The 13,073-nt window shown below is 37.9% G+C and overlaps 1 protein-coding gene across 7 annotated transcripts in view; it reads right to left on the bottom strand.

Annotated features, from left to right (window-relative positions):
- The window catches only part of TEX11 (testis expressed 11), a 311,406-nt gene that overhangs the window by 261,897 nt on the left and 36,436 nt on the right, over window positions 1-13,073 (bottom strand). For all 7 annotated transcript variants that reach the window (XM_072816896.1, XM_072816892.1, XM_072816891.1 and 4 more), the window contains one exon: window positions 5,702-5,782. In XM_072816896.1, the coding sequence (XP_072672997.1) occupies window positions 5,702-5,782 (81 nt within the window). The remainder of the gene's footprint in view (window positions 1-5,701; window positions 5,783-13,073) is intronic.

Raw genomic sequence — 13,073 nt, 5'->3', positions numbered from 1 at the left:
TTCTCTCCCTGCTTGTGCTGTCTCATGCTGTCTCTGTGTCAAATAAATAAATAGAAACTTTAAAATAAAAAAATTAAAAAACAAAATCCAGAGAAAATACTATTTTAAAAACTTTTTAAAGAAAATGATATATCAACAATTATAGAAAAAACATGAAAATTTAAATCGATCTAAAAAAAGTATTTCACAAATCCTACAACCTCTCACAATGAAATCACTCAGACTAGGAACAGAAAGGAGCTTCCTCATGATAACAGCTGTATATGGGGGTGCCTGAATGGCTCAGTGGGTTAAGCATCTGCCTTCAGCTCAGGTCATGATCTCAGGATTCTGGGGTTGAACCCCATGCCAGGGTCCCTGCTTAGTGGGGAATCTGCTTCTCCCTCTTTCTCTCTCTCCCCCCGCTGATGCTCTCTCTCTCTCTCAAATAAATAAATAAATAAATTATATATTTTTTAAAAGCTACATATGAAAAACCCACAGCTAATCTCATACTCAATGGTCAAAAACTAAAAGCTTTTCCTCTAAGATCAAGAATAAGGGATGCCTGAGTGGCTCAGTGGCTGACTATCTGCCTTCAGCTCAGGGCGTGATCCCAGGGTCCTGGGATTGAGTCCTGCATCAGGCTCCCCACAGGTAGCCTGCTTCTCCCTCTGCCCATGCCTCTGCCTCTCTCTCTCTCATATGAATAAATAAATAAAATTTAAAAATAATAATAATAAAAAGATCAATAATAATACAAGGTTGCCAGCTTTCATCATTCTTATTCAAAACATTAGACGTAACAGTTATAGCAATTACACAAGAATTGTGTAATTGAAGGCATCCAGATTATAAATGAAGTAGTAAAACTCTCTACTCCCATGTGACATGATCTTATATATAGAACATACTAAAGAATCTTCTTTTAAAAAGCCTTTTTATGGATAATAAGTGAATTCAGCAAATCTGAAGGTCACAAAACACACAAAAATCAGTTGTATTTCTATATACTAGAAATGAATATTCAATTAAGGAAATTAAAATAATTCCATTTACAATATCATCAAAAAGAATAAAATATTTAGGAGTAAATGTAACCAAAAAGGTATAGAATTGTAGACTGAAAACCACAAAACATAGCTGAAATAAATTAAAGAAGACTTAAATAAATGGAAAAACATCCCTATGTTCATGGATTGGTGTTAGAAGGTGGGGAGAGACTGTCCTCCAAATTGAGAAGGCACTTTGAGATTGAAAAATGAAATAGGCAACTCCATACAGTTTACAGTTTTATTTAGGGTGGGTAACTGACAGGATTGGGCAGATGATGATCAGGGCAGCTGCAGCTATTCTCCATAAAGTCTAGACCTTAGTCTACAGATTTTATTGAGCAAGGGGACACAAGGGTGTGCACTGTAGTGAGACCAAAGGGTCTGTATACACTTCAAAGAGTTTGCATGCACCTGAGAGCTCACATATTTTTAAGATTTTTATTTATTCATGAGAGACAGAGACAGAAACAGAGAAGAGAGAAAGAGAAAGAGAGGCAGAGACAGAGGCAGAGGAAGAAGCAGGCTCCATGCAGGGAGCCTGATGTGGGACTCGATCCCAGGTCTCCAGCATCATGCCCTGGGCCGAAGGCGGGCACTTAAACCGCTGAGCCACCCAGGGATTCCCAAGAACTAACATTTAACAGACGTCACAGCTGTATGTGTTCATCAAGATGGGAAAAAGACTATACTATCTCTAACACATTCATAAGAAGCCAGAACAAGCCTCCCCACATTCCAGCTTTGGTGGGTATTTCTAAGGTATTAATCTCCAAGGGGCCCAAAAACATGTAGCCCCAAGAGAGGTCACTGAATGGACATGAACAAGACTAAGGGACAAAGATGGAGTCAGTATTGTCAGCACACCTACAACTGGAAAACTTAGTATCACAAGATGATGATGCTATCCAAATAGATAGATTCAGTGTAATCTCTATCAAAATCCCAATGACCGTTTTTGAAGAAATGGAAAAATCTATCCTAAAATTCACATTAAATCTCAAGGGACCCAGGAGACCCAAAATAATCTTGAAATAGAAGAACAAAGTTGGAGGTCTCACACTTCCCTAACTTCAAATGTACAGCAGAACAAAACTACAATAATCAGAATAGTGGGGTACTGGCATATGAATAGACATATAGACCGACAGAACAAAACTGAGTGCACAGAAATAAAGTTTGAAATATATGGTCAATTGGTTTTTGACAAGGATGGATGACCATATGGGGAAAGAATAATCTCTTCAAATGGTATTAGAATAACTGGATAGCCACATGCAAAATAATGAACTTGGACCTTTACCTCACACCACACAGAAAAATTAACTCAAAATCGATCAAAATCCTGAATTTAAGAGCCAAAGCTGTAAAACTCTCAAAGGAACACAAAAATCTTCATGACCCTGGATTTGGCAAGTTTCCTAAATGACACCAAAAGCATAGGCAACAAAAGAAAAACAACAGATAAACTGGACTTAATCAAAATTAAAAACTTGGGATGCCTGGGTGGTTCAGTGGTTAAGCACCTGCCTTCAGCCTGGGGTGTGATCCTGGAGTCCCAGGATCAAGTCCCACATCAGGCTCCCTGCATGGAGCCTGCTTCTCTCTCTGCTGGGCCTCTGTCTGTCTGTCTCTCTCTCTCTCTCTCTCTCTCTGTGTGTGTGTGTTTCTCTCATGAATAAATAAATAAAATCTTTAAAAAAAATTAAAAATTTTGTGCATCAAAGGACACTATGAAGAGAGTAGAAATACAACCCTCAGAATGGGCAAAAATACTTGCAAATCATGTAAGACTTTAATATCCAACAACCAAAAGACAAACAACCAAATTTAAAAACAGGCAAAGGATGGGGCACCTGATTGGCTTAGTCAGTTAAGTGTCTGCCTTTGGCTCAGGTCATGATCCCAGTGGCCTGGGACTGAGCCTTGCACAGGGCTCCCTGTTCAGCAGGGCATCTGCTTCTCCCTCTCCCTCTCCCCCTGCTCATGTTCCTTCTCTCTCTCTCTCAAATGAATAAATAAAATCTTAAAAAAAAAGTTTTTAAATAAAAATAGGCAAAAAAAATAGGCAGAGGAAAAAATAGGCAATGGACTTTAATAGACATTTCTCTAAAGAAGATATACAAATGCCCAATAAGCACATGGAAAGATGTTTAAAATAATTAGTTATCAAGTAAATGCAAATAAAAGGCATAATGAGAAACCACTGCATACCTACTAGGATGGTTATAATAATTTTTAAATTTCCCGGAAAATAAATATTGGTGAGGATATAGAAAAATTGGAACCTTCATACATTGCTGGCGGGAATGTAAAATGGTGCAGCTGCTGCAGAAAATAGTTTGCTGCTTCTGCAGAGTTAAACACAGAATTACCATATGACCCAACAATTCCAGTCCGAGATATTTTTCCAAGAGAATTAAAAACAAGGGCTTAAGGGGCACCCGAGTGGCTCAGTTGGTTTAGTATCTGATTCTTGATTTTGGCTCAGGTCATGATTTCAGGATCATGAGATCAAGCTCCATATTGGGCTCAGTGCTCAGGAGTCTGCTTCTCTCCCTTTCCCTCTGTCCCTCCCCACACTCATTCTGCCTCTCTAAAATAAATAAATTAACCTTAAAAAAATCCCAAGAGTTCACAAAAATAATAAAAACAAGGATTCAAACAGACATTTATACATCAATGTTCACAGAAGCAACATTTGCAATAGCCAAAAGGTGGAAACAACCCAAGTATCCATCAATTAATGAATGGATACATAAAATGTGGCATGTACATACAATGAACTAATGACTATAACATGGTGAATCTTATAACATGGGTGAATCTTAAAAAAAATTAATGCTAAATTAAGTAGGCCAGACATAAAAGAAATATTATATGATTCCACTTATATGGAATATCTAGAACATGAAAGTCCATAGATAGAAAGTAGATTAGAGGACATCAGAGACTGTGGAGAAGAGGTAATAGGGAGTGATAATGTGATGAGTACAGAGTTTCTACTTGGAATGATGAAAAATTTCGAAAACTGATAGTGGTGGTGGTTGTATAACACTGTGAATGTACTTAATGCCAATGAATTACATGCTTAAAAAGGGTTAAAATTGCACATCTTATGTTATATATATTTTTCCACAATAAAAAAGGTTTTATAGTAGAATGTCAAGGGGCACTTGGGTGGCTCAGTTGGTTAAGTGTCTACCTTCGGCTCAAGTCATGACCCCAGAGTCCTGGGATTGAGCCCTGCATCGGGCTTCCTTGCTCAGTGGGGAGCCTGCTTCTCCCTCTCCCTCTGCCTGCCACATCCCGTGCTTGTGCCCTCTCTCTGTGTGTGTCAAATAAATAAATAAAATATTTTTTTAATTATAGTAGAATGTCAACTAATATATATAGAAAAAAAGATGGAATTAGCAAAATAGCCAGTTGTCAACCATCACAATACTAATTTAGGTAAGAAATAACAATGGATGGTGAAAGTAGGATGAGAAATTGGACTTCATATAATTTCAAAGTATCAACCCACAAAACATTTATGAATAACACAAGGAAAAATTACATACATTTATAGTAAAGAAACCTTAAAATACCATTTAAATCAAGAGATCAAAACTAGCACCACCAATAATAGAATAAATCAATACTGTCTGCCACCCAATAGGAAGCCATGAGGAGAATATAAAACCACTTCTGTGATTTTCTGGGCCCAGGTTCATGACTTGTTCTAATCATGAGGAAGCTCTGAACAAACTCAAATAAAGGGTGGGGGAATTAGGGAGATGTTAAGAGTAGAAACTTGCAACTAGTAGATAAATAAGTTCTGGAGATCTAATGCACAACACAGTAATCATAGTAAACAACACTGTATTATAAATTTCAAAATTACTAGGAGACTAGACCTTAACTGTTCTCAATACAAAATGATTTTATGACATAATAAAGGTGTTAGCTAACATTATATAGTAATCATATTGCAGTATATAAGTGTATAAAACCAACATGCTATATACTTCAAACTTACACAATATACCAATTTTATCTCAATAAAAATTTTAATTAAAAAACTAAGTCACATTCTACAAAATGAGTTGTCAGTAATCTTCAAAACTGCCAAAGTCATGAAAGTCAAGCAAAAGTGAGGAATTGTTCCAGTTTGAAGGAGACTAGGTACAATCCCAGATTGATTCCATTTTGTATACACGATGGTTTGGAGAAACTTGAATGAGGTCTCTGTGCAAAGGGTAAAAGGAGTCTTTCTTTGTATTACTGTAATATTTTTATAAATATGAAATTGCTTTAAAATTTTTTAACTTCTTGGGGCACCTGGGTGGCTCAGTGGTTGAGCCTCTGCCTTTGGCTCAGGTCGTGATCCTAGGGTCCTGGGATTGAGTCCCGCATCAGGCTTCCCATGGGGAGACTGCTTCTCCCTCTGCTTATGTGTCTGTCTCTCTCTGTGTCTCTCATGAATAAATACATAAAATCTTTAAAAAAATAAATAAATACCCTTTCCAGTAGAGAACAAAGAAAATATTTCAAAGATCAGCTAAATGGGCAGAACTGACCTCAGATATAATCTCTAAAGTGCTGCATGAAGTAGGAATGATTCTATCTAGAACTTCATATAGCATATTTCTAAACTCTTGGAGAATAAATGCAGAGACTTCACTCACCATTTTGGGGAACCTCATCAACATATCCTTACAGCGCAACGTACATGTATATGCTCTATGAAAATCCCCTTGAGCAACTGCCTGAGAAAATGAAAAAAATATATATCAATTGGTTAAAATGAAATAATAAGATTTATCTATAAGTCAATTTTAACATATTTTTAACTTGTGTTAAACAGTCTTGTTTTCTAAACTTTTTAGCAACACTGGTTGGCTAAACATAATGGCCAGCTCAAAATACAAAAAGTAAGAATTATCTTGGGTAACACAAGAGTTGATAGTGTTGGGAGTCATTTACTTTTTTCTGGAAATGGCAAAATTGGTGTACAATCTTGTGTTATTATATTATAATATAATGCCATGTCTAACAGATGCTTCCCCAGCTTGAATAGCTCTTGTATTTATCTCCACATTAGTATTTATCTCCACATTAGAAGGATGTTAAATGGGAGTCTTTTGTCCTAAAACAGGCTCACAGTAACTTCATAGTCTGAACTGCTGTGAATATCTGCTATTTAAGGCAGCTAAGTGCAATCCTATCTTGGAGTCAGAAGAGCTACTCTGATGTTTCTTATATATAACCTTGAACCTTACGCTCTCATAGTTTCAGTTTCCTCATCCATAAAATGAGGACAATGTACTAGATTATCTCTAAGATTCCTGTCATCTCTATTGTTCTGATTGAACACCCTCAAATGAATGAAAACATCATTCACACGTTACTTAGGCACTTATAGAAGAAGCTTGTTTCAGTCGTTTAAAAATTTAGCTGACAAGGCATATTAAAAAAAAAACATAGACATATATAAGAAAATAATTTTATGAAGTACTTCATAGGGGGAAAATCCCTATATTTGCTGTGTTCTTTTTTCTTTCTTATGTGGAATCAAGTATTCTTATGCTTTGGGTAAGAAAACAATTGAGCAGAGAGAATAAAAGACTAAGAATGTAAAAAGACAGCTTCTCTTTAGTTTTTTCTTCTATCTACCTGCAGAATATTAAGCCTGACATCTTGCTGAGTAGATACCCTCATCTAAGGCTTTAATGCTAGATTGTGTAAAAGAGAAAAATAAATTATAAACATTAGAGCATTAATAAGCCAAATCTCAAATATCTAGAGTTTACAAAATAATATTCACATCTATGCAAATAGATGATTGATGAATACTTGCTGATTCATTTCTCAAGGTGGAGGAAATCTTATCATAAAAGAGAAATGCTGAGGGACGCCTGGGTGGCTCAGTCCATTAAGCAACTGCTTAAGCCCCGTGTTGGGCTCCCTGCTCAGCAGAAAGTCTGCTTCTCCTCTCCTTCTGCTTCTCCCTCTCCCTCTGCTCCTCCCCGCTGCTCACACTCTCTCTTTCTCTCAAATAAAGAAGTAAATAGAAATATTTTTAAAAAGTCTTTTTTAAAAAAGAGAAATGCTGTGTGACAAACCCCATATCAGATATGCTTTCTGTCCTTATATAAAGCAATATAATGCTGCAAAAAAAATCTATAAAGTATCCATCACTAATCAGATGTTACCTTAGTGGAAACGAAATCTCTAATAATTCAAGCTAGTTTTGAAAATGTATTCATTTTATTGGGCCACAAATCAATATTTCAAACCCAAAATATAGAGAATTCAGATACAAGAAGTCTTAAAGAAGAGGCAGCATGATGTAATGCTCTAGCAACCTCTGGCGAGCATCAGACTCACCAGTGGAGCTCTTCAAAGATCACATACCCTGGTCCCATCACTTGTAAATTGATTCATTACATCTGGGATGATGCCCAGCATATACTGATGTAGTAAAAAGAATACGGGCTTTGGATCCCCAGTTTCTCCTCTTCTTTTTTTTAAATCAAAATACAGCTGACATACAATGTTATATTAGTTTCAGGTATACCACAGTTATTTGACAATTCTACTTTGCTCAGTGAAGTTAGGCAAGTCACAGCCTCTATGAGTCTCAATTTCCTTAACTGTAAAGAAAGGATAAGTAATATCTACTACATAGGATTGAACTTATGAGAATCAAATGAGATCACAGATGTGAAAGAATTTTGTAAACTTTAAGACAGTATACAAAAGGGATGCCTGGTGGATCACTTGGTTAAGTGTCTGACTCTTGATTTTGGCTCAGGTCATGATCTCAGGGTCATGAGATGGAGCCCTGCATTGGAGCCTGCTTAAGATTCTCTTCCCACTCCCCCTGCTCTTCCCCCACTTCCTCTCTTTCTTAAAAAAGACAGTATATGAAAAATGTGAATAATTTTAGCAGTCAAAGCTACCATTAGTTAGTGCCAAGAATTGTAATAAAAGAGGTTATTTGCTGTTATGTGGTACTCACTGTTGAAGAGAGGAAGCCTCTTTGAAATCATATCCTAGCAGATCTATAAAGTATTTTATGGACCAAGGAACTTAGGTTTGCCCTTCGTTAGAAGAAAAACTACAAGGTTGAATCTGAACTGCTAAACATCAGTGGGTAATTACTTTTATGCAAGAAATTAAATACTAGACTGACCATCACCTAATATACTACTAAGTGATAATAACAAAATAATCAAACAACAGTAAATTATGCTGAATGGATCCATTAAAAATTTATGCTAACTTCAAGTAAACCTTCACTTCAGCTCAACAATCAAAAATGTTACAACTCCTAGCATCATGTCAAGTACGTAGTGGATACTCAGTAAAAATTAATTTTTCTGGGGCACCTGGGTGGCTCAGTTGGGAAAGCATCTACCTTCAGCTCAGGTCATGATCCCAGGGTCCTCGGATCAAGCCCCATGTCAGGCTCCCTGCTCAGGGAGCCTGCTTCTCCCTCTCCTCCCTGCTCATACTCTTTCTCACTATCTCTGTTGCTATCTCTCTCTTGCAAATAAATAAAATCTTTTTTAAAAATTATTATTATAAAAAATTATATTTTCTTTGTTGATTTCCTAAGGAGATTTCCCACTCAGATATTCAAGCCTTTTTTTCACATTCTTCAAAAGTACTCCCATAATATGCTATATCCTCCTACTGCAACCCTCCCAAAAATTACTTTCACCTTCCACCTTAACCAAAATTCATATGCTCCCTTATCCAACATCTAATTCTCCTCTTCAATTTAAAATACCCGTCTTGGGGGATCCCTGGGTGGCTCAGAGGTTTAGCGCCTGCTTTTAGCCCAGAGCGTGATCCTGGAATCCCGGGATGGAGTCCCACATCAGGCTCCCTGCATGGAGCCTGCTTCTCCCTCTGCCTGTGCCTCTGCCTCTCTTTCTCTCTGTGTCTCTCATGAATAAATAAAATCTTTAAAATAATAATAATAAAATACCCATCTTATGCCCCTTTCCTTTTTTTTAAAAAACGATTTTATCCATTCATGAGAGACAGAGACAGAGAGAGGAGCAGGCTCCATGCCGGGAGCCCGATATGGGACTTGATTCCAGGACTCCAGGATCACGCTCCGGGCCAAAGGCAGGCACTAAACCGCTGAGCCACCCAGGGATCCCCTTTATGCCCCTTTCCTTACCAAAAAGTTCACAGTCTGAATTGTCACAGCATAGTTAATTGCTCATATTGTATTTCACTGTGGAACTTCATTCATAGGTCTTTTAAAGCAATTACCTTATAATGCACCTGTTTACACATGTGTATCTACCACAGAATTTACCTTAGGCTCCTATAAGAGATACTACACACTAATGTTATAGATCTTTTTATCTCTATTGCAGAGCATTGACTTATATACATATTGACATATATATGTATATATACATACAAACAGCAGGCACTAGATAAATGCTTGTTTATCCCTCTCTATATATATATTGATCAGATTCATTTCCATCTCTTGATATATGACCCATAACTTAATCCCCTTCCTCATTAACCAACTCCTCCAATCTTCTTCTCCGTGGCTTTTTATATTCAACCTATAATATGTTTATTATATACTCTATTTTGAACATAACCTTCCCTTGACCATCCTTCTCTGAGTAGCTACAACTCAATTTTTCTTCTGTCAAATATTCTGACACAATATGCAGTACAAATGGTTCTCAAATTTCAGCACGAAACAGAATTATAAGAAAGCCTTGCTAAAATGCATTTTGTTGAGCTCTACCTCCAGAATTCATGATTCTTCAGGCCTAGAGTGGAATCCAATAATTTGCATTTCTAACAGGTTCCCAGGTGATTTTTTAAAATAACCGTTTATTTTTTTAAGATGTACTTATTTGAGAGAGTGCATGCACATGTGCAAGACTAGGGATAAGGGGCAGAGGGAGAGAATCTTTAAGCAGACTCCTACCTGAGTGTGGAGCCCAACACAAGGCTTGATGCCATGATTCATGAGATCACAACCTATGTTGAAACCAAGAGTCAGATGCTTAACTAGCTGATCCACCCAGACATTCACCCAAGATTATATTGATGCTGCCAGTCACAGCTCCAGACTAATCTTATACCAATACTCCTTATTTTGTTTTTGGTCTCAGGAGGCCTATAACTCTTAAAAACTACTGAGGACTCAAAGATATTTTTATCTAGGTTATAGCCAGTTGTAATTTCTAATAAAGTTCAATAAGAAGCTATAAAGTTCATTTTGACAACTTTTGCCAGTGTTTTCATTGCTTTCAGTTGAATTTAAATCTGAGATGTAAAGGGCACCTGGGTGATTCAGTCAGTTAAGCTTCTGCCTTCAGCTTGGGTCATGATCCCAGGGTACTGGGATTGAGTCCCACATCAGGCTCCCTGCTGATGTGGGACTGAGCAGGGAGCCTGCTTCTCCCTCTACCCCTCCCCCATGCTCATGCTCACTTGTACTCTCTCTCTCAAATAAATTTTTTAAATATTTATTATGCTAAGCAAAATAAGTCAGCCAGAGAAGGACAAATACCATATGATTTCACTCATATGTAGAATCTAAGAAACAAAACAGATGAACATAAGGGAATGGAAAAAAAAGAGAGGGAAGCTGAGAATTGATCAGCTTCCCTCTCTGGAGGGAAGGTGGGGGGATAGGCTAAATGGGTGATGGGCATTAAGGAGGACACTTGTTGTGATGAGCACTGACAATTATATATAAGTGATGAATCACTAAATTCTACACCTGAAACCAATTTAACAATATATGATAACTAACTAGACTTTAAATAAGGGAGGAGTAGGGAACCTTAGTTTTATCTGGTCCCTGGAATTCAGCTAGATAGCTATCAAATCATTCTGAACACCAGTGAACTCAACCAGAGATGTAAGAAAAGAATTGCAGCAATTCTACAAATTAAAAAGTGACCACTCTCTATAAGGTAGGAGGTGCGGAGAAGTGAATCTGAGGTGATGATATATCAGAAGATAAACCTTGGGATGAGGGAGCCTCCATAAGCCGGCTACCAGAAAGTGATACAGCAGCAGAGAACTAAATCAGAACTTTTAGAAGTCTGCTCCATTGATATCCCTGGCTGATATGTGCTCAGGTGGTGAAGAAGGGCAGAATCCTAGGTGGGACACTGTGGTCTCGGGATGCCCGGGGTTACAAAAACAACAGGGGTGCCTGAACGCAGCAGAGTTCCCAGGCATCAGAGCAGGGAAGCCAGCCGGCTTCAATCAGTGAACCCAAGAGTGGACTTTCAGCTCCATGTTGCCAGAAACCATGAACCATGGCATGGTCAGGGGACTGCTCTCCAAGCAGAGTTCCAGCAAGCAGCAGAACCATAGCAAGGCCCCCTCTTTCTTCCCCCAAGGAAGAACAGTGAGGTGCACACCACAGGAGTCTCCCAAAATGGGGTCACACGCCTGAGATAAAAACTCTTAGTCACAAGCTGGGGAAACACAGAGTGTGGATAGAAACCAGGGAGACAAGAGTGACTGACTGTTTTTCCCTAAGGGTGCACTGAAGAGTGGGAGGCACAATCTTTCAGCTCCAGGGCTGGAGATTGGGAGGCTGCCATTTTCGTTCTCATCATCTAAAGCAGTGTGGAAAGCCTTCAGAGAATAAATTCCACATAGAGCAATCCAGAGCTGCTTATACTCTGCCGGCAATGGCATGCAATTCCACCTGGGGCAAAAACACTGAAGAATCAGCACGACAGGCCCCTCCTCCAGAAGATCAGCAAGAATATCCAGTTAAGACCAAGATTACCCATCATAGAGAACTGCAAAACTTCAGCACTAGGGGAAATGGTATATAGAATTTGTGGTTTCTTTCTTATGATTCTTTAGTCTTTCCATTTTATTTTAATTTTTCCTTTTCAACCAATTTCTTATTTTATCAACTCTTTTTTAAAGTCTTCTTTCATTTTCATTTTTACAGTTACATTCTAACCTTTCATCGCATTTAACTTTACAATTTTGGAATCTAGTTTTCTAATAAGCAGACCAAAATATACCCAGGATCTAGTATGTTGCTCTGTTCTGTTCACCTGTCTGATTATACTCTCTTTTTTGAATTTTCCTTCAGTTTTGCATCTCTTCTATGTTTAGTGTATATGTCTCTAGAGCCACTGTTGCTATTTTAATATTTTGCTCTCTTGTTCATCTATTCTCTTCTGGACAGAATGAAAAGATGGAAAAACTCCCCTCAAAAAAGTGAACAAGAGGCAGTACTGACTGCCAGGGACCTAATCAGTATGGATATAAGTTAAATTGTCAGAACTAGAGTTCAGAATAATGATTATAAAGATACTAGCTGGGCAAGAAAAAAAGCACAGAAGACAACAGAGAATCCCTTTCTGCAGAAATAAAAGAACTAAAATCCAATCAAGGGATCCCTGGGTGGCGCAGCGGTTTGGCGCCTGCCTTTGGCCCAGGGCGCGATCCTGGAGACCCGGGATCGAATCCCACGTCGGGCTCCCGGTGCATGGAGCCTGCTTCTCCCTCTGCCTGTGTCTCTGCCTCTCTCTCTCTCTCTCTCTCTCTCTCTATGTGACTATCATAAATAAATAAAATTTAAAAAAAAAATAAAAAAAAAAAATAAAATCCAATCAATTCAAAATCAAAAAGACAATTAATCAGATGTAATAAAAAATGGAGGTTCTAACTGCTAGGATAAATGAGACAGAAGAGAGAATTAGTGATATAGAAGATAAAATCATGTAGAAAAAAGAAGCTGAGAAAAAGTGAGATAAAGAACGACTGGATCATGAGGGGAGACTCTGAGAGATAAGTGATACCATAAAGTGAAACAATATTAGAATAATTGGGATCCCAGAAGAAGAAATGGAGGCAGGGTGTAGAAGGTATATTTGAGCAAATTATAGCTGAGAAATTTCCTAATCTGGGTAATCAAACAGGCATTTAAATCCAGGAGGCATGGAGGTCCCCCCCTCAAAATCAATAAAAATAGGTCAACAACTCAACATAGAATAGTGAAGCTTGCAAATATCAGAGAAAAAG

This window comes from Canis lupus, chromosome X (assembly GCF_048164855.1).
Source record: "Canis lupus baileyi chromosome X, mCanLup2.hap1, whole genome shotgun sequence".
Classification (NCBI taxonomy): Eukaryota; Metazoa; Chordata; class Mammalia; order Carnivora; family Canidae; genus Canis; species Canis lupus.
Note: the sequence above shows the minus strand (reverse complement) of the source record. Positions and strands in the feature narration are given on the sequence as shown.